The sequence below is a fragment of the Sinocyclocheilus anshuiensis genome, unplaced genomic scaffold (assembly GCF_001515605.1).
Source record: "Sinocyclocheilus anshuiensis isolate Anshui unplaced genomic scaffold, SAMN03320099.WGS_v1.1 scaffold700, whole genome shotgun sequence".
Taxonomy (NCBI): Eukaryota; Metazoa; Chordata; class Actinopteri; order Cypriniformes; family Cyprinidae; genus Sinocyclocheilus; species Sinocyclocheilus anshuiensis.
Window position 1 is genome coordinate 379937 of NW_015555756.1, and position 22485 is coordinate 402421.

Below are 22485 nucleotides of genomic sequence, written 5' to 3' on the forward strand. Positions count from 1 at the left end.
AGTTGGAGCTAAACTCTGCAGGACACCGGCCCTCCAGGACCGAGTTTGGACAGCCCTGAGCTAAACAATCGCACGTACCCTTCCAAAACTATAATTCCCCGATTTTGAGCAACCATTTCTTTATTCATTTACCCTAAACCACAAAATCCATGGAAATTGATCAGAAGCATATTCGAAATGACTCCAAACCCTTTTCATAAACCTGAATAAAGTTTGAGCCACCCAAAATTATTTTTATTGTAATTCTTTGTATTTATTGTATACACATGCAAAAGTAAACTAATACAATGAAAATTACTATTTTTTTATGGTCATTTAAAAAAGTACAAGATGTAAATAATACTGTACAAGACGCAAATTGGCAACCATCCTAATGGTCCTTGTCAACAGGAGTTCATGAACCGCACATCAGACACTCGTCACGGTTCTCCAGCGAACACACCATAGCAGCTATGTTGCGTTCTTTGGTTTCCTCCTCGTTGCTTGTACTTTTCTGCGTCTCTTTCAGTTTTTCTTTGTTGAGAGTGAACTGGATGGGGTTGGCAGCTGGTTTAGTTCTCAGGTAGTACATTCCTGTTTTAAGACCCTGTGGGGAGCAGCAGATGTACCGTTTATCTATCGACTTATTTAATTTCTAGACTTCCAAATCCAGGCTCAGAAATTATCTAGCTTACCAGCTTCCAGCCATAGAAGTGCATGCTGGTCAGTTTGCCATAGTTGGGTTCAGCGATGTGGATGTTGAGGGACTGGCTCTGGTCAATGAAGGCTCCTCTGTCTGCAGCCATCTTTAAGATGGTCTTTTGAGAGATCTCCCACACCGTCTTATACAGCTCCTTCAGGTCATCTGGTATTGTGGGAATGCCCTGCAAAAAGAAGGACGTTTAAAAAGGGACAAAAGCAAAAACATCATCCAAATTGGAAGTGGCAACTAACCTGGATGGATCCGTTCTGAGCAATTAGCTGGTTTTTCATTTCTTCATTCCAAAGTCCTCGTTCCGTGAGGTCTTTGAGAAGATGTGGGTTCACAATCTAGAGGTAAATGTAACCCACCAATTAATTTTATACAAAGACAGTTTATCTGTTCTTGCAAACGTTCACTGTAACGTCAGGCTCACCTGAAACTCTCCAGACAGAACTCTGCGTGTGTAGATGTTGCTAGTGTATGGCTCAATTGACTCATTGTTTCCCAGGATCTGAGCAGTGGAGGCAGTGGGCATAGGAGCCAGCAGCAGACTGTTACGCACTCCATGCCTGGGGAGCAACAATAATACATATTATGTGACCTATGTAACTATGGAAACTTTTTTTTTTTTTTTTTATAAAATTACAGCATTTATAAAAATGTACTACGTGAACACTACAAAAATCATAATATTTTTTATATTATTCTTTTATACTTAATATGCGTGTTATTTTTAATTACAATTATTAAATGTATTCAAACATTTTCCCATATCAATTTGATTTCCAGGTCTTCCACAGATTTGCTGAAATTATGAATCATGCAAGTGGTTACTAACTTGGCAATCTTCTCCTTGAGTGCCGCCCAGTCCCACAGGTCTGTAGGTGTCTTATCCCACATATCATACTGCAGGATCTGTAAAATCATACCAGGAACAATCAGAGCTCTGTAAATCTAAACTGATATCCAGTGTCCTTACACAGGGATTGTGCCATTTTAAGATCAATACAATTAAATTTAAAGCAAGAATGGATGGGAACACACATCAGTATGTTCTTTAAATAAAAATAGGGAGCACAATTTAATTATATTAGCAACACTTCAAAGTTTGAAAAATACAACTTCCAACAGATCTTTTTAATTCATTTTGAGTTTATGATTAGAACGAGAACAAATATCTGCCAATATGCTCAAAAAGATACTCAATTAATTTTTTTTTTCACAATCCGCTGACGGATATGATTGTCTTAAGCATAAAATCATTTAATTTTGTTCAGTTTCTTAGAAAATAAGACTTATCCTTAAATCAGGATATGTTTACTTGATATAAAATGGCATGTTTAGACAAAATACTGAATACAAATTTTTTTGCAGAGCATGCCAAAATTTAATGCCATGATAACTAATTTAAGACTTTCTGGCCTGATTAAAGACCTTTTTAAGGCCTTCATTTGTGGATGGGAATCAATACTTCAAGACCCACAGAAACTCTGCTTATATGTGACCCTGGACCACAAAACCAGTCTTAAGGGTCAATTTTTCGAAATTGACATTTATACAATCTGAAAGCGGAATAAACAAGCTGCATTGATGTAACATTGATGTATGGTTTGTTAGGATAGGACAATATGTGGCCGAGATACAACTATTTGAATATCTGGAATCTGAGGGTGCAAAAAAATCTAAATATTGAGAAAATCACCTTTAAAGTTGTCCAAATTAAGTTCTTAGCGATGCATATTACTAATCAAAAATGAAGTTTTGATATATTTACAGTAGGAAATTTACAAAATATCTTCATGGAACATGATCTTTACTGTTCTAATGATTTTTGGTATAAAAGAAAAATCAATAATTTTGACCCATACAATGTATTTTTGGCTATTGCTACAAATATACTCCAGCGACTTAAGACTGGTTTTGTGGTCCAGGGTCACATATTATATAGGCTATATACATCATCCAACTTACGCCCTTGCTCACAGGAGACCCAGCGTACGTTTCATATGGCCCAAATTCTGCAGCCAGCTCACAGCTGGACTCCAGGGCAGCGTAGTAGATGGTCTCAAAGATCTGTGTGTTGAGGTGTTGAGCCTCTGCGCTCTCAAACGGGAAGCGCATGAGGATGAAGGCATCAGCCAGACCCTGAACGCCGATACCGATGGGCCTGTGACGCTTATTGGAGTTCTCTGCCTGTTGTGTGAGAGAGAAGATCAGCCTCTGCAGCAAATTACAATAATGTAGGATGACTAAAGCCCAAAAAAAAAGCACCTCACCTCTCGCACAGGATAGTAGTTGATATCAATGATTCTGTTCAGGTTCTTCACAATGACTTTTGTAACAGAGGCCAACTTCTGGAAGTCAAAAGTTCGCTCTGGGGTGACGTACATGTTAAGTGCAATGGATGCCAAGTTGCAAACAGCCACCTACAAGAGAGTTTGGTCCTCTATGAAAGCACTTTCAAATGAAGTCAAATAAGCTATATCATACTTTATGTACGTATTCTGCACTCCTTACCTCATCCTTACTGGTGTACTCTACAATCTCTGTGCACAAGTTACTGCATTTGATGGTGCCCAGGTTCTGCTGGTTGCTCTTGCGGTTGCAGGCATCCTTGTAGAGCATGTAGGGTGTGCCGGTCTCTGTCTGAGACTCAATGATGGCATACCACAGCTGCTGAGCCTTCACCACACGCTTAGCTCTGCCCTCCTTCTCATATCTGGAACAAAAGATCATTGAATGTGATTATTAAACAGTGACATTAACAGATGTTTTACGGTTTTATAGTAGCAGCATTAGTAATATTTTCATACTTTGTGTAGAGATTCTCAAATTCCTCTCCCCAGCACTCATCCAGCCTGGGACAGTCATTAGGGCACATCAGAGACCAATCCTACATGGGATACGAGTCACACATGAGTTAATGGAAATTAATGTACAACTACATACAAATACACAACCATTCAAAATTTGTGGATTTTATAATTTATTTATTTGCATTTATAATGTATTTATCTGCATTTATTTGATCAAAAAGTCAAGTAAAAACAGTAATTATCCTGAAATATTGCCACCTTTTAAAATAACCATTTTACATTTGAATATAGTTTAAAATGTAATTTCTTCCTGTGATGGCAAAGCTTCATTTTCAACAGTTGTATTTAAAGGGATAGTTCACCCAAAGATGAAAATTCTGTCATTAATTACTCACCCTCAGGTCGTTCCAAATGTGAAAGGCCTTCAGTTCATCTTCGGAACACAAATTAAGATGTTTTTGAAGAAATCTGAGAGCTCTCTGACCTTCCATAGAAAGCAATGCAACTGAAATGTTCCCAGGTCAGGAAACGTAGCAAGGACATCGGCAAAATAGTCCATGTGACATTTTCTTTGTGCACAAAAAGTTCTCATAGCTTTGTAAAATTACGGTTGAACCCCTGATGTCACATGAATGTCCTCGCTATGTTTCTGGACCTGGGAACATTTCAGTTGTGCTGCTTTCTATGGAGGGTCAGAGAGCTCTCGGATTTCAGCAAAAATCTCTTAATTTGTGTTCCGAAGATGAACGAAGGTCTAATGAGTTTGGATTGACATGAGGGTGAGTAATTAACAGGGTTTCTACAAACATGAACAAGTTAAATTTAAGACTTTAAGACCTTTTTAATACCACCTTATATGAAATTTAAGACCTACACCTGTAATGGAAATACACATTATTACATACATATATGTAATATTTAATGTGTTTAATGTAAAAAGAAAACAAAATATCATAACTGTAATAAATTATATTATTAAGATATACAGTGAACTTTTCATATCAGAAGACAATATTCCATGCAAAATATCCCCACAAAAGCACCGCACCAAGATTTTTGGTAGTGCAAACAATTTATTCTGAAGCAATATTTTCAGTGTTCTATCAGCTTTTACATACTTAAATCTGCATATTTTTATTTACCTTTACAAAGGCCTATTTGTTACAAATGCATAAATAATGTTTTGATATATTAAACATAAAACGTTGAATACTGATATTTGAAATTATTTAAATAATAAAAATATACTTTAAATGTGAAATGAAAACCGCCAGTAGGTGGCAGCAAGTCACTGTTAATAAGCGAGTCATTGCTATTGAACTGAATCATTTAAATGTTTGATTCATTCAGAAACGAAACACCATCTTGTTGCTCAGAGATGCAAAACAGCGCTGTGGCTTTGTTCGGAATTATTTTTGTTGTCGAAATAGTGCAAAAACAGGCAATTTGGTGTCTAAAATGCAAGTCTCTTAATTAACTTCTAGTTTACTGAACTGTTGAAAAAAAAAATCAATATCACATTTGTAATCAAATCAGAAAAAAAAAAACGGACTCTTCATGTGAAATTGATTAACCATATGAAGTGGTATAAATATACATTTTCTGCCCCCATGTCTTGAATTTGTGATCATTCTGAATGTATTTTAATAGACTGAATCATGCAGTGAAAGAGCGCACTAGACTTCACGTAATGCGTGCAGTCTGTAGGTGTTTTGAATGGTTTGTGTCGTGAGAATATTCAGCAAAATAGCTCACTTGTCATGGTATGTTACTGTTACTTAACTATATCATGTTAAGAATAAACTAAACATTTAGAATTTTTACCTCAGTGTGTTTCTTCTGAGTTTCTTTATGTGTGATGTTACGCTCATTTGTTCTGAAGTCTCTCACAGAGACAAACAGAGTGAGCCTCAACAGCACGACCTTCATAGCAGAAATACACCATCCATTATCAGTCGCCGTTTACATTGAATGTAGGCTAATAAAGTTAGAAGAATCATTCTCGTGTTTCGATGCTTCGCTGGTTATTTTTTTTGACACTTGTGTTTTAATCAGGCTAGTTGTCCGGTCGGGAAAGTAAAAAAAAACATTTTAAACAAGCTAGAAGGTTGATCAGCTGTAGGTTCGACCTATATTTTTATTATTGAGAACATTAAGGTAGTTTGACCTGTATTCTGCTACTGCGATTCTCTCTGATGATGTAGTAACTTACCTCAGGGGAGAAAAAAAAACTTCGGTCTGTCCAATGATTGTAAACAATCATTAGGTCCGTCAGACTTGAGATATTTTAGCAGTAATGTGACCAAAAATATTTAAGACCCATCGAATCTGAATTTAAGACATTTTAAGGCCTTTTATTAGGAAAACGTTATTTAAAAATGTAAGGACCCGCGGACATCCTGAATTAATTACAGAATTTTCATTTTTGGGTAAACTATCCCTTTAAATACAACTGTTGAAAATGAAGCTTTGCCATCACAGGAAGAAATTACATTTTAAACTATATTCAAATGTAAAATGGTTATTTTAAAAGGTGGCAATATTTCAGGATAATTACTGTTTTTACTTGACCTCAAATATTTTTTTTTAGTTTAAAGCGTGCTCACCGCATTGGTCTCCACTCGCTTCATGAAGAGATCAGGGATCCAGAGGGCATAAAACAGATCTCTAGCTCTCTGTTCCTCTTTACCAGTATTCTTTTTAAGCTCTAGGAAGTCAAAAATGTCAAAATGCCAGGGCTCCAGGTACATAGCAAAAGCTCCTGGTCTCTGAGTGAGGAGGAGAGAGAATGTCAGTTTTACAAGCCAAACTTAAACCACCTCCTGAAAATCATATGCAAAACACCTTACCTTATTTCCTCCTTGGTCCACATAGTGTGCTGTGTTGTTGTAGACACGGAGCATAGGAACCAGGCCATTTGAGTTGCCATTAGTCTAAAATAAAAAATAATAAATTAACCCAACTGCTAAGCATAATACCAGTAAATCTAAAGCTGAGGATGGAGAAAACTCACCCCTGCAATGTAGCTTCCAGTAGCTCTAATGCAGCTCACTGCCACCCCGATACCTCCGGCAGACTTAGAAATGAGGGCACACTGCTTCAGGGTGTCATAGATCCCCTCAATACTGTCATCTTTCATAGCAAGCAGGAAGCAACTAGACATTTGACAAAACAAAATTGCTTGTATTATACATTATGTACAGAAGTCTATTGACTGCTAACACCAAAGTCAGGCCTTGGCAAAAAAACACTGCCCTCTTGTGTCTGATTGCTGTATAGTGATTGTTTGTTTTCCTACCTGGAGAGCTGTGGCCGGTTGGTGCCGGCATTGAAGAGTGTAGGAGAAGCGTGAGTGAACCACTTCTCAGAGAGCAGATTGTAGGTTTCTATAGCTGCCGCAATGTCCTCCTTATGGATTCCCACGGACACTCTCATCAGCATGTGTTGTGGCCGCTCAGCGACTGAAAACAAAGCGGTCAAGATGTCACAGGAACATTTTTGCATTTCCATCATTCACGTCTTTGCTCTTCTTCCACTCACTTGCATTTGCTTCATTAAAATGGTCATCTACCTCTACCATTTTCGTCTTTACTATATAGTGTTCTATTGCTCCATTACTTCCTCATCCTCTCCATTTTGTTGTCTCGACTGGACTGACTTACCCTTCCCATTGATCTTTAGCAGATATGAGCGCTCCAATGTCTAAAAGAGATGTTAAAAACTAAGATTAACACAACAATCACTTTTAGATTTTGATATACAAGTGTATATTTTACATATTCTATTTTGGAATTACCTTGAAGCCAAAGAAATTGTAAGAGAAATCTCTGTCAAAAATGATGGCTGAGTTGAGCCGCTAGGGAAGTAAGGAAAATTACATTAATTATAAATACGACTATGTTGGGGGGAAAAAAAAAGGACGACAAATCATTACATAAGCACAACATACTTACATCTTTGTTGGCCAAAAAAATGTCGAGGGTTTCCTTTGAAACCATAGGCGAGTGGCAGCCGTTCAGGGGATTCACATAGTTGTAGAGGTCCTCCATAACCTCTGTGATTGGAGGAGGCAAGTGATAAGCAGCAAATAAAAGCATTACGATCCAATCTAGATTGACGTGAAGTGTCCCATAGACATGAAACAAATGACGCATAGCAACTCACCACTGAAGACCTTCTTGGTTTCTTTGTGCAGGTTGGACACAGCGATGCGGGCCGCCAGGATGGCATAGTCAGGGTGTTTGGTGGTGAGGGTGGCAGTGATCTCAGCAGCCAGGGTGTCCAGCTCTACTGTGGTGACGCCGCTGTAAAGGCCCTGAATCACCTTCATGGTGATCTGAGTCTGCAAAGCAAAACCACTTGATTTAGGGTCAGAGCTTTACATTTGCTTCTTGGAAGGTGATTCTTTAATAAAATGATTTCTTATGCAGGGCCATAAGGAAGACCTACAGAGGACAGGATGTTGTGCAAGTTACTAAACAGGTCTTTATGGATTGTTTGTTTGAATATTACTATGCTGTTGTAATATTTTAAAGGGGTCATATGATGCTTTTTTTAAAGATCATTATTTTGTGTATTTGGTGTAACAGAATATGTTGTCACGGATCTACTGTTTGATGAATAATAAACTGTAATAGTAACTATGCCAGGGGTTTTCAAACTGGGGTCTGGGGACCCCATGGAAATGCTGGGGGTCTGTTTAGAGAAAAATAAAAAGTACCAAAGGGATTAAAATGACAAAAGTAAATAGATTAATTAGATTAAAACAAACAAATAAACATTTAAATATAGAAGTAAATAAAGCAAAGCAAAAAAAATAATAAAAGTACATTTTTAAAAATCCTTGCACAAGGAAATCTCGTCATGGAGTCAGTGGCATCTACTGAAATAGGCAATGGTAGACCTTAGAAATAGGTTTTGATGTAATGTTAAGGCTATTTCATAACTTACAGGATCAACAAACTCAGCATTGAGTCCATAGCAAAGTTTCTGGATGCGTGATGTGATTTTGTCGAACATAATACGCTCCTGGCGACCATCTGAGACAAGAAAAACACCAGATGAATAAAAACATGAGCTGTAATAATAAGTCAAGCAGAATACCTCGTGTTCAATAAAAGATGGACGTGATATGAAGTCAATAAAAACATGAAAAGTTGGTAAGATATGATGCTAATAATTATAGCAAAACAGTTTTAAGCTAGCATAACCCGTTACATGATGATTGATGTAGCATCTGCCATTCATTCATGTTTCATTACTGGATGACCCAGTCAAAGAAGCAGTTGGCGCCAACTTTGAGTTAACAAAGAACACCACTAGTCTTCAGGTGCTGTTAACATGAACAAATATCGTTTTCAAGGATAAAGTTATGTAGTTGGAAAAAATTATATAATAGCACACAATCAATAAATCTGCGACCTTAATCAAGACGCGTTTTCGTTCTTCTCTTTATGTTTAAACGCGGCTAACGTTACACGATTAAGGTCCATACGTAACATGTTTGATTTACAGATTGGACATCATTTTGGTTATGAGAATAACATAAACGTACAATTTGTATGCTAACGTAAATAAGGGTAACGTTAAGTATTCCCTTATTTATATTAGCAAACAAATTGTACGTTTGCTCAGTATGTTGCAAATATACAAGTAGGACGAGTGGGACTTTACCTCTCTTGATCACGTGCATGATTGATGTCTCTGCTAAAGAGCACAGAAAAAAAATTAACAACAAAAATTATTAGGCGTATTTGTGGATAAAGTGCTATTCTGTTGACCGACCCCTCAGCTGCTTCTTCTGCAGACTGTTGTTGTGAAGTAACTGAGAGAGCGCGCTCCTCGAACCCGCCAGAACGACTTTCGTCAGATCCGGAAGACAATCTCAGCCAATGGGCGCTCGCTCCTACTTATAATTCTTCTTCTTTTAATTTTATATGTCTATGGGGAGAATCACCGATAACGCTGTCTGGTGTAGGGTTGTCAGGTTTTCGCTACAAAACCCGCCCAATATCTATTCAAAACTAGCCTGAAAATAGCCCAATTGCTTTCGAGGGGGTCCCCCAGTAAAAATTGCGTTTGGGGGGTAAAATACACATTTTTTTGTAGGGGTTCTCCTGGTACAATTCACATTCCAGGGCCTAAATATCACGTTATTGGGGTCGCTTCAACCTGCTGACATGAAAAACAAACGACGGCAATCGCGGATTTGGCAACACTGGTCCACAAACTACATTTCATATACCTCCTCCCCGAACTTCCCGCTGCCCTGTATCGTGCTCTCTCATTGGCTGTAGGTCATCGCCGATGTGTTTTTCAGGCAGAAATCATTTCACACAGCGTGATTGTTAATCGCCGACAGCTCCAGATATTTAACATGCCAAATATTTCAGACGTGTCTGCGATTCTCTCAGATCGCGTCTTTGATAATTCACACTGCGTGATTGTCGCTCGCACCGATTTGCCTCCGATTTCAGGAAAATAAAAATAAAGCTCTGTAAACACTTGCATTTTTACAACACTATAAGTGTGTCCCATCAGGTAATGAAAAGTTCGACACACACTTGTGGGCTTCATCCTCACTTGAACACTTGGACCAAATACAGGAAATACGTCATAGAAGTAGTCAAGTGGTCAAGTGCAAAGACGCAAGTGTGAGTATTGGGACAAGACATTACAATGGCCGCCGCGTGCGCGTGTCCGTTAAGACCACGGTCTGTATGGTGTCCCATTTGTCATTTTAGCGTTCAGAAGGGTGCTCGCGAGCGCCCCTCCGCGGCCGTTATGCACCCTCGATCCGCACTTCTGCCGAGCCCGCACTGGGAGAAGGGTATAACTGCAGCCTGGAGATCTCCACATGGGGGCGGGAACTCCAAAATGGGGTGGGAGCTCCAAAATGGGGCGTGGCTACCTCCCATTGACAGAAAGGCACATGACACGCATGCGCACTTTTTACTCCGCCCCACAGCTGATTCTAAAGATTTTATTGGTTGTGTCAATTAAAGTGTTGATTTCCTACACTATGCTACAAAAAATTTATCCCAGTATTTTTCAAATAATTAATTAGGAGACTATGTATTACATTGTTTTTTCCTCCTCGTACTAGACGGAACAGGAACAGATCATTCCATTTTCCCCGTCTAAACTGCACCCTAAACCCTTCGCGATCTTCTTGCCCTGTCCAAATACCCACACTTGCGGTCTTTTCACTTGACACTTGACTTGTAAAAATGCAAGTGTTTACATAGCTTTATTTTAATTTTAAATACTTTGCATTTTAAAATCAACTTCTAAATGTCTGTTCAGTCGTCCCTATAACATGACATAATTTTAATTTGCGGTGCTTCTAATTAAGTGATAAAAAGCAGTTGCAAATGTTGTACAAAATAAATATCACCACTACTCATCTTTGCACCAATAAAATGTAAAAACACTGTTTTTCTACCAAATTATATGTCATATATAATTATTATATTAATATAACAGGGGCACCTGCAGGTGTACGGCTGTATGCACTGTGCATACCATGAGAGCTCTGACTGACCTGAGAAACATTTTGCCTGTGAATATTTCAGCAGTTATTTTTGTGTCCCATATTTCTGTGGAATGAACCAGCGATGCCAATCATTCGTGATTTAATCATTCTTTAGAGTCAGTTCTCTCTTTTTGGTGAACTGGCTGAATGCCTTTGGACCGCTCTCTCACTGAATCACATAGATGGAATGTGTGAAGGCTGAGCAAAGCCTTCCCCTGGCCACAGTCTGAAATTAACAGGGCATGAGGCAAAAATGCCACCAAACTGGACAAAAATGGACAGTCCATCTGGCATATCGGGCATTTGTGGCCGATACAATGTGTATATTGTGTAATTACGAAGTCTGTAAACAGAACGTTAACAGAAGCCAGGTACGTCATTGATTTACACGTATCTAACTTCAATAGCATTTGAAGAAAATGACTAAAAGACACACAACCAACTGTAAAGTGTTTCGTCTGGTGTCAACTATAATGCACACATTTTAGATTTTGTAATATGTATTAACTGTCAAATCATATATAAAAACTGCTGTTTACCAAATGGGCTCAAACACAAAATATACCATAATTAAAGACTCAATAACATTTGAAGAGAATTAGCCTACTTACAGTCACACAACTGACTGTAAAATGTTCATGTAGATTTCAGGTGTGATGCACACCTTTTAATTTTTTGTTATTTAATAAAACAAACTGTCAAATCATATGTAAAAAAACAGTGTATTTCAATATCGAATGGGCTCAAACACAACATATACCATAATTTAAAGCTCAATAACATTTGAAGAGAATGACTTGTCACACAACCAACTGTAGAGTGTTGAGTGAATGAATGTATCAGGTGTGATGCATACCTTTTAGATTTTTGATATTTAATAAAATAAACTTTAGGTTTGATCATTGATCAGTTTTGCCGATTTATCGGCACCGATAGTCGATTGCTGGAACAATTCAAGTAGGTATTACTGCAGACCGGAGATCTCCAAAATGGGGCGTGAACTCCAAAAGTGGGCAGAACCTCCAAAATGGGGCGGGGTCTCTTCGCGCAAAGACTTTCACCATTGGCTCTGGCTTTGGCCAATTGTTATTGACTTACATTTCAAAATAAAACTTTATAACTTAAACATTGTTTCTAATTGATCTAAAATAAAATATGTTATATAAATAAATATTCTCCGTGAGAGCAGAGCCCAAAGCTCGTGGCCAGTGTTGTTCGGGCCTTTGTTTGAACCTCTGCTTAATAAACGGGAATCACCCACGAGCTCTCCCGCGAGCCGTCTCAGCGTAGCGCAGGGGAAAGATTTTACGCTATTGTCTTAGCCAACGGGGGCATCCCGGGGCTCGAAATTCGCAGGGAAGGAGGGGGTAGGGACGCTGGGTGTAACTAAAAAGGTGCCATTTAGTCCGGTGAGGTCCTGTTGGGGAGTTACGGAACGGCCCGGCTCGGCGATCTCATAATCTTATTAACTGCTTATCTCCTGAACTTTCTTTACCACGCTATTCAGCGCCAGTCCCGCCGTGCAGTCAATTTAACTGGTTAAGGTTAGGGTCAGGTGTGGGGTAGGCTTAGGGGTTAGCATTTCTCTCTCTCTCTCTGGTTTTATTGGCGGGTCGCAACCAACTTGTTCAGGTGCATACCGCCACCTACTGTACCGGGGTGTGCAACTTCAGGGCTTCATGTACTTAGCATGGTTATAAAAAAAAAATAATAATAAAAAAAATTCCCATTTCCTATATGCTGTGCTCTAACCCTGTATCTTTAAGAAAATTAAAGAGAGCCTTGCTACATTCCCACATTTTCTCATCTGCCCCCAAAATCCCCTTCAAACTCCATTCTTGTTCCAACTCATATATCTTATCTTGCAAGATCCTCCTTTCTGCATTATATTTTTTACACCTCATAATGATATGCTCCACATTTTCTGGAACATTACAGTCATCACAATTATCTGATATGCATTTTCCCATTAAAAACAGGGTTGATTTTAAACCAGTATGTCCAAGTCTTAATCTTGATATAATCACTTCTTCTCTTCTGCATTTCCCTTTAAAAGCCTTGACGTTAATCGATTTCTGAATATTATAATAATATCGCCCTTTGTTATCTATGTCCCACTTTTTCTGCCATGATTCTCTCACTTTTGTTTTAATTAATGATTTGGCCTCACCTTTACCAAATGGGACTTTCATTATTTCCTCGTCCTTTAATTTCAGTGCATTCTTTGCAGTCAAATCTGCTATCTCATTGCCCTCCACGCCAGTATGAGCTGGAACCCAACAAAACTGAAGATTAATTCCAATTCTCTCTATATTTAACATTATCATGGATATCTCTTTATATAAATCCTCTCTTATTGTTTCAGTTGAATTCAAACTATTAAGAGCTGCAACAGAGTCCGAACAGATAATAACTCTTTGAGGTCTTACTTCTACCCATTGCAATCCTAAAATTATGGCTACTACTTCAGCTGTAAATACAGCTTGGAGGAACTTCCAGAGCTATTACTCCTATCTTTCCTCTTCCTTGACACATCCTGCCAAGGCATACATTCACTATCTCCATCCGTACTTTCACCCATGATAGTTGCATCCACGGTACAGTTGTTGCTAATCCGTCGCCCAAAACACTCTCACGCAGCACTTCCGGTTTGCGTTTCGCCTGGGGTTAGCATTTATTGTAGCATAGTGTAGGAAATCAACACAACCAAGAAAATCTTTAGAATCAGCTGTGGGGTGGAGTTTCCACTGAACTGGATTGGGAGAAAAAATTGCGCATGCGTGTCATGTGCCTGTCTGTCAATGGGAGGAAGCCATGAGGTGCGTTCGACTTCATGCGGCGCCGCGCAAACCGATCGGCGGCTGACTTGAAGCAGTGCATGCCGGTTAGAAATTTTGTCCAACTTGAACTGGCGCCGACGCTACGTCACTGTCACGTGTGGCATTAAAGTACCGCGATATCGTTTCGAGAGCAGCCGGCTGACTCAGCTGGCGCAGCTTTTTCAGAGCGACTGCAGGAGCGCTGATGACGACACAGCTGTTTCACGATTGGCCAAATTCACCACATGACAACAATGACGTGTGTTTCTAATATCTGCAAATCCAATACTGCTCATAAAGGATTTTATTTGGAAAAATAGACCATACAAATTAAAAAGAGATGTGCTTGCTAACTCCGGAAGTGAAGGTGGCCTTGATTTTTTGAACTTCGCAGATACTGTAAACACTTTTAAAGTAAACTGGCTGAAAAGATGCCTTACAAATCCAATGTCACTGTGGTTTTTTTATTCCAAATAAGATATTTGACCAACTTGGTGGCCTGTCTTTCTTACTAAAATGTAATTTCTTGCCTGGCAAGTTACCTATTTCCTTATCTAACTTCCATCAGCAATGTCTTCTTTCGTGGAAATTGTGTTTTGTCCATGGTTTCTCCCCCACAAAGTTCTTCTTTGGAATAATGCTGATATAATTGTTAGAAATAAGTCTCTTTTTTCCCTAGATGGTGTAATAACAACTTGAACAGTATTCTATCTGTGTTTGATGATTTTGGTAATATTTTAACTTATGAACAATTTATGAATCTCCATAATTTTCCAGTCCCACCAAAGAGCGGCTACTCTCGTTGACTGCCGTCTGTAGCGGTGCTTCAAGTCCAACGCACCCATGCCCTATTTTGGAGCTCCCACCCTATTTTGGAGCTCCCACCCTGTTTTGGAGTTCCCTCCCCCATTTGGAGATCCCCAGGCTGCAGTTATACCCTTCTCGAACAATTGGCTCTCCACTGGCAAGTCCATACCGATAGTTTTTCTAGGTTGTGGATTGGCTGAGAAGGGTCAGCTCTCATTATACAGTATGAAAGCAGCCTCTAGAGGCAGAATCACTGACGCCTTGTTCTGTTTGTTCTGATACGCGAGACTGCGTGTTGCACAGAGCGGGACACTTCACATGCAGATTTAAAACATTGACAACAAAACAGTGTGTACTGCCGTGCATGTTTTCACATCAATATAAATTCATTTGTTGACTAGATGATGCAGTAAAGAAATAACAACAGTATGTCAAGGCTGAGAGGATGCTAACATAAGCAGTACTTCAAGTTGTTAAAACAGTGTGACTAAAACACACCCAAATGTTTAATGTCATGATTGTTACTGTAATCTGTTTGCATTAAGTCCAACTGGTCAATTTAATGTGTTATCCAGCAAAGTTGCATATTTAAAGCTAGTGACATGAGAAAGCAAATTTGCATATTTAAAGCTAGTGACATGAGAAAGCGAATCAACTCCAACTCCAAATCAGCTGGAGCACTTGGGGGTGGAGTCTCCACTCTCCTTGGAGGATAAAGCGGCCCTGGCTGTTGATGTACGCTTCCGTCACAACATTGTCCATCTAGACCAACATGTGCTTGCCCTGAACCAGTGGATGAAACCGTTTCAGGGCTAGTAGCACAGTCAGGGCTAGTAGGGACTTCTTCAGAACGACTGCAATTTCTGCCGAAAGGACAATGGTGCCCCCCCCTTGCCCCCCCCTGTACTTGGGGGGGGGGGTCAGATGGTTCTGACAAGCCACTGTGACAAACTGGGCAACACTAACCACATGTTCAGACTCCGGGACAGCATCCAGAATACTTGAGGGAGGCTCGTGGCGAGGCAGAGCAGGTTCTGCCACGTCAGAAGGCCCAGCATCCTGAAGAAATTATGGCGTGTGGTGCAAATGCAATAACACTCTTACCTTGCTCTGGGGGCCCGCGGTGCAGGGGTTGGTAGAGGCAGAGGAAGACATGCTTCATCACAGCTCAGATGTGCTTTGGCATAGACCTGTGGCATCAGAATGTGGGAAGGCAAATGCTCATGTCCACCAGACACCAGCCATGAACGTGCAATGCCAAGGGATGACTCGGGAAATTCGGAAACACCCTTTGCCGACCATTAAAGAGCTGTCAGCTGCCTGGCTTTCAGTGAAAGAAAAGGAAAATCCAAATGAAAATTCTCCTCCCATCCCTTCAGCAGAAGTGAGGCCCGTCTCTTCTTCAGAGGCAGGCAGGTCAGCAGGATCTCTACTTCTCTCTGTAGCATGAGAAATGCAATGCTTCCGGCTCTGAAAAACAAACCTGAATGAGTGAGTGCATACTACTCTTTTATACTCGTAGCATGGGGAGTGGCATGCAAATCCCACCTGCCAGTTCTCAGGTTTTGTAACTGTAAGTCATTCTGTGAGCCCAAAGCAATATTTACACATGATTTGATAGTTTATTTTAATACATATCAAAAATCTAAAATGCATACATGATAGCTGACACCTCCATGAACACTACAGTTGGTTTTATGACTATAAGTAATTCTCTTCAAATGCTATTGAGCTTTAAATTACATGTTTTGTGTTTGAGCACAAATAAATATCAAAAATCTAAAAGGTGTGCATCATACCTGACAAAGTGAACACTTTACAGTTGGTTGTGTGACTGCAAGTATTTTTTGAGAGTGTTTAAACTCCACGCTAGGTTATCAGTGATAATGTAAATGTTCTTTGCTTGCTTTCGGTATATATAATTTATTCGCTGTTTGAATACCTGTGGAAATTTATAAAATAAATAATTAGTGACTTACAGTGTTTTTATTAATCATGTTAAATATACATTCAGTCGTATTAAAATATTTTATGACATGACACTTTTGTCCATCCGTGCTGATTTTCTGTGGATGTCTTTCACCATTCCGTTGCTTTTTGCCGCTTCACAGTTGCAAGTGTTTTTACCTGTCTAGAGACGCATTCATCATTCAAAAAAATAAAAATCTGCATCTCTGTGCACAGCCTACCCTCAGATGAAATCCTGCAGGCACCCCTGATTGAGGCAAGATGCTGTGGTGGTTAAATGATTAAAACTAATTTAGTACTATAATGTACAGAGTCCTGCAGTTCACTTTATAAGAACAAGACCCGCAAATCCATGGCCACAGAACAGCAGAGAATGAATGCAATGCGCAAAGTCTCTCGTTAAGCGTCTTTCTCCTGTAGAAAACCATAAACACTTAATTTGGCTTAATGCATTAAGACAGTGATATTAAAAGATCAAAATCAATATACAGTTTATTAATATAATGTATTATAAGGCAAGCAGTAAATTTCCCCCACCTTTTCCCACTATAGCCTAAAGAACCTTTTGTGCAATGCAAAGGTTCCTTGGATGTTAAAGGTTCTTCATGGAACTACTGATGGCAATAAAGTATCTTTTTATTAGTGTTCACATACATGTCAAAATTGGTTTACAGTTTAAATAAATGCAGTTTGATTGGCAACCATTTCTGTTGATTTATCCCATTAATATTTTAATAGGATATGTAAACATTTAACATAGCCTACATGTATGAACTTATGGTTTGGTTTTACAAGATGGAGTAGCTGCATTTATCTATTTTGTAGGCCTATGCAAGTACAGGTGAAGGTTCTCCTTGAATGAGGAACTACTGATGGCAATAAAGAATCTTTTTATTAGTGTTCACATACATGTCAAAATTGGTTTACAGTTTAAATAAATGCAGTTTGATTGGCAACCATTTCTGTTCATTTATCCCATTAATATTTTAATAGGATATGTAAACATTTAACATAGCCTACATGTATGAACTTATGGTTTGGTTTTACAAGATGGAGTAGCTGCATTTATCTATTTTGTAGGCCTATGCAAGTACAGGTGAAGGTTCTCCTTGAATGATAAAGACTGAAACCTCTAAAACCACTCTGGCTGGCTGAATTCTGTCACGGTGCGGTAAGGGAGCACCGTGGAAAAAAGGGTCAGGGTCCAAATGCAGGAGAAACGTCTTATTAATTTAATAAACAGAAAGGCAGACAAAAGAAACAAAACAGGTTACAAACCGAATGACAGGATAGGGATACAAATACGGCACAAGAGCTTGTATCAACCAAACCTTCAAACAAATAATTACAATAACAATACAACACCATTACAATAATTCAGCCAGGCAGAGTGGTGAGTGAGAGGAGAATATATAGTCTGTGACAATGGGGAACAGCTGAGGGTGTAATGAGTGACAGGTGAGTGGAGTCCGGGGAATGGAGATGGCGACCTCTGGTGGTGAGAGGGAGAAACACAGGGCCCGGACCCCTGACAGCTTCCATCTGCTCTGACAATGTCCCCCAACTCTGAAGATTGTTTTTTCCAGCAGGACAATGCACCATGCCAATTTTTAAAGTATATGTCAGAGCCCATACTTCTACTTGAGTGGAGGATGTGTGTACTTTTGCCATCTCTGTCGATTTCTGAACTTAAAACATTAGTATTGTTTAAAAATTATAATGAATTTGTTTTCTTTGCATTATGCTAGGTCTAAAACACTGCATCTTTTTTTTTTTTTTTTGTTACTTTGACCAGTTGTAATTTTCTGCAAATAAATGCTCTAAAAGACAATATGTTGGAATATTTTTGGAATTCTGGAGAAATGTTGTCCATAGTTTATAGAATAAAATAAAAATGTTAATTTTGCTCAAACACATACCTAGAAATAGTAAAAGCAGAGACGCTGATAATCTCTCAGTCTGCAGTCGTCTCTTAATTTAATTTAATTTTTTTACCAAACTGTATGTACCTAGTTTGGTGACTGTATGTAAAACTAACTCCCCCCCCCCAACTTTTGTCAAAAGGTGGCACTATAGAGTGCCTCCTCCATGCCCATTTCTGAGCTTTTGCTAATGTCTAATGGGTGATAACACTAATGTGTGTGTTGAGTTTCATAAAATTCTAAGCATGTTAAGAGTCTCAAAAACACCCCAGAATATTAAAGTTTGATGTGTTACTATGGCAACACTATTTAAGATAACAAGAATCCCTTCAGTTTTACATCTGCCGTGTCTTGACTTTATTCTGATGAAGGGTGTAGCAAATCAGGTAAATACAATATGACAATTTCCTGCTGCCAGTTGGTGGCGCTATGAATAAGACTCACAATAATCACATCAGTATGATCAGACTCCTTTAACGAACAAACTGCTGTAGTTTGATCAAAATCAGTCATGTATTTGGAAGTTATAACACTTCCTGTTTAACATTTGTTCACCATAAATTTGTTGCCTCACCGTGGCCAAACCGTTTGAGATATCAAAAATCACTTCTCAATTTAGCATCCTCAGTGTCTTGAGATCATGTTGAATGAATCTGGTGGTGAACACATTAAAACTCTAGGATGAGTACGTAAAATTCCAGAGTATGAGTTTTTCACAAAACCCTGAATAGCCGACTTCCTTTTGGGTGGAGCTAAGAACATGCAGTACAAAAGTTGTTCGGCTGGATGAGGTCTATTGCTGCGTTCCATTCACCTTGGAAGTCAGAGCTGGGAATTACGTAATTTCCTGTCATTCTGACGTCATTTCGGAATTTCCAACTTCCAAGCATAAATGGAATGCAGCATTGGTACTACCTGAGTCTGAGGACTTGGATAGCTCCAAGTAGAACATCAAATGTTGTCATCTCAGAATTAGGGTAATTACGACATGGCATAAATGCAGGTATATGTGCAAGTATGTATGACATATGGACCACCGCATTCCAGGGGGCACTGTGGAGCCCCATCTGTCATGCCTGTGTATCAGCTTCTGCCCAACCCTCATGGCCAAGGATTCCAAGGTGTGTGTGTGCTTAACATGCTCAAGAGCTTTTGAGCATGTTAAGGGACCCAAAAGCCCCCAAACCTTCACAAATAATAATAATAATAATAATAATAATAATAATAATAATAATAATAATAATGAAAACAATAGGGCCCTTCGCCCCCTAGGGGCTTGAGCCCTAATAAAGAAAATGTTTACATTATCTTCTGTTTTAGCCATGTTTTTTGCGCAGCTCAGTATTTGAAAGTTTGTATAAAACTAATTTGTTGATTAATGCCATTGAGCATTGCCATTGAGCAATCCAAGAGCTTTTGGTATTTATATAAACACTAAAATATAATGTAGGCTATTTATACTGTATTTCACGAGTTCACACTTTCGTATAATTAAATAAAGGTTATGCGTATTTGGCGTGCTGTCCAGGGAGAGGGCTCAGAGCTCAGCAAGACTCCCGCGCCCGGGGCACCCCTCCTGTCCGGGGAGAGGGGTCCGAGCTCGGTGTCCAGCCCGGCCAAAAGCGCTCCCCCAGAGTGCTTCTCCCCGTGCTGGGGTAGAAACTATGCTGAAGGTGCGGGGTCGGGGTGGCGGAGGGATGCTGAAAGTCGAGAGATAACGAAGGTAGGATGTACTTGGTTATTTATAGGAGTTTTCTCTTGTGCTGATTGGATAAATGGTGTAATCACTAATGATGGACTGGCCGTGTTAATTATCTGTGCCTGCTCCTCCCGAAATTGGGTTATAAACATCACTTCACGAGTTCACACTTTCGTATAATTAAATAAAGGTTATGTGTATTTGGCGTGCTGTCCAGGGAGAGGGCTCAGTGCTCGGCAAGACTCCCGAGCCCGGGGCACCCCCTCCTGTCTGGGGAGAGGGGTCTGAGCTCGGTGTCCAGCCCGGCCAAAAGCGCTCCCGCAAAAGCAATTAAAACAGGACAGCAGCCAGATACGTGCATTACTACCCCCAAAAAGCAAGGCTTAATGTTAGAGGGGTGCTGGACATCCTTTGGTATACGTTTATTGCGGCAGTATCTAGGAAGAGAATTTGGCTTCTGTGGAAGCGTTCCGTGCTGAAAGAGAGAGAGCTAAAGGCTCCTGCGGGAGACGTAACTATCGCGGTAGTAGAGAAAGATAGAAAAGGCTCTTGTGCGAGCAGGCACTGCTGCGGCAGTGGGGAAATACAGAAAGGGCTCCTGCGGGAGCAGACATTGCTGCGGCAGTGGGTGGAAAATATAGAAAAGGCTCCTGCGGGAGCGGACACTGCTGCAGAAGTAGAGAAATACAGAAAAGGCTCCTGCGGGAGCAGTCACTGCTGCGGCAGTGGGGAAAAACAGAAAAGGCTCCTGCGGGAGCAGACACTGCTGCGGCAGTGGGGAAAATACAGAAAAGGCTCCTGCGGGAGCAGACACAGCTGCGGCAGTGGGAAATACAGAAAAGGCTCCTGCGGGAGCGGGGACTGCTGCGGCAGTGTGGGAATTAGGTAAGGCTCCTGTGGGAGTGGGGTGCTGTTGGGATGGTTGGGGTGGGGATGGGCCGTTATGGATGGATTATGTGATGTTAAGGGGGGTTGGCTATGGTGGGTCAGGGGTTCGAGTGAACAGGGATGGGCTGGCTCCTGTGAGAGCAGGCACTGCTGCGGCAGTGGGGAAATACAGAAAAGGCTCCTGCGGGAGCGGGGACTGCTCCGCAGCAGTGTGGGAATTAGGTGAGGCTTCTGCGGGAGCGGGGTGCTGTTGGGATGGCTGGAGTGGGGATGGGTTGTTATAGATGGATTAGGTGATGTTAAAGGGGGTTAGCTATGGTGGGTCAGGAGTTCGAGTGAACAGGGATGGACTGGCGTTAAAGGGGTCGGCTGATGAGGGTTCGGTGAGCTTCTTTGATATGGAAGTGGTCTGACCGCATGTAGGTCTTGAAGGCCTCTGGCTTCTGACAAAATCTGTGTCCTGATGTTGCTGGTAGCCAGGGGTGGTTCCAAGGCGGGAGTGTTCGGAGGGATGGGTAGGGGTGTGGCGGAAGATAGAGAGAAGGAAGGGCAAGCATGCGAGGGGTAGGAGGAAAGATAGCTGCCGCAACCGCTTGCGGAGGCGTGCTCACGCTTGGGACGGCTCCGGGAGCGGAAGAAAAGGAGGGGAAGAGAGGGGTAATGGTGGGCGTCGGGGCCTGCGCCATTAGCGGAGGCAGCCTCATGCTAGGGTTGAACGGTGGGGCTGCAGGCCATGGGTAGGGGGTTGGGAGTGGGGTAAGGAAAGGGCTGTGGATGGGTCTGCACCACTAGCGGAGGCGTGCTCACGCTAGCATCTGCTACGGGAGCTGGAGGCCAATTTGCTTCAGCTGCCGTAGCTGTAGGCCATGGGAAGGGGGTGGGGTTGTGACGTCCTGAAGCTACCAGAAGCTCAAAATTATCCTGTTTGGAAGAATATTATCGTACACGAGTCAAACATACAGAATACAGCTATTTATCTAAACCAACAACTTTTTGACACGACCTGCAAATCACCACAATAGATAACTAGGCGTACCGTGTTTACATTAGACCCGAGCAGTGTGACGAAATACTATAGCAACCATTATAATCAGTGACTGTTTGCACTGGATGTGACACAACACGACACATCCCCGACAGTAAACTGATGCCTCGTTCTATTTATGACGTATTAAAATGATTTTTAACACTCACTTTGTCACATCCAGTGTAGACAGACTTCAGCTGTTAACTCCACATCTGAGCCGCTGTCATCGGAAACCTGTGTGTTGCCAGATGTTGAGGGGGTTCTTGCCATCATGGACCGCAACAGTGCACGTTGGCTTTAAAGCAGGGCACCCTCATGCATTC

The 22485-nt window shown here is 40.6% G+C and overlaps 1 protein-coding gene across 2 annotated transcripts; it reads right to left on the reverse strand.

Annotated features, from left to right (window-relative positions):
* Window positions 1-280: 280 nt before the first annotated feature.
* LOC107673837 (ribonucleoside-diphosphate reductase large subunit-like) lies at window positions 281-9382 on the reverse strand. 2 transcript variants are annotated; one of them, XM_016467651.1, is made up of 20 exons: window positions 9283-9382; window positions 9172-9204; window positions 8449-8537; window positions 7663-7840; window positions 7452-7552; window positions 7295-7354; window positions 7161-7200; window positions 6797-6959; window positions 6512-6653; window positions 6348-6431; window positions 6105-6266; window positions 3496-3575; window positions 3200-3401; window positions 2959-3108; window positions 2654-2875; window positions 1521-1597; window positions 1116-1251; window positions 934-1029; window positions 675-863; window positions 281-586 (listed from the first exon to the last, which is right to left on the reverse strand). In XM_016467651.1, exons 2-20 carry the CDS (start codon window positions 9188-9190, stop codon window positions 395-397), a joined length of 2382 nt encoding a protein of 793 aa, XP_016323137.1. In that variant the 5' UTR covers window positions 9191-9204; window positions 9283-9382; the 3' UTR covers window positions 281-394. The 2 variants fall into 2 exon arrangements, with proteins under 2 accessions (XP_016323137.1, XP_016323138.1); XM_016467652.1 differs by having other exon boundaries at window positions 9172-9201; window positions 9283-9381.
* Window positions 9383-22485: the final 13103 nt, after the last annotated feature.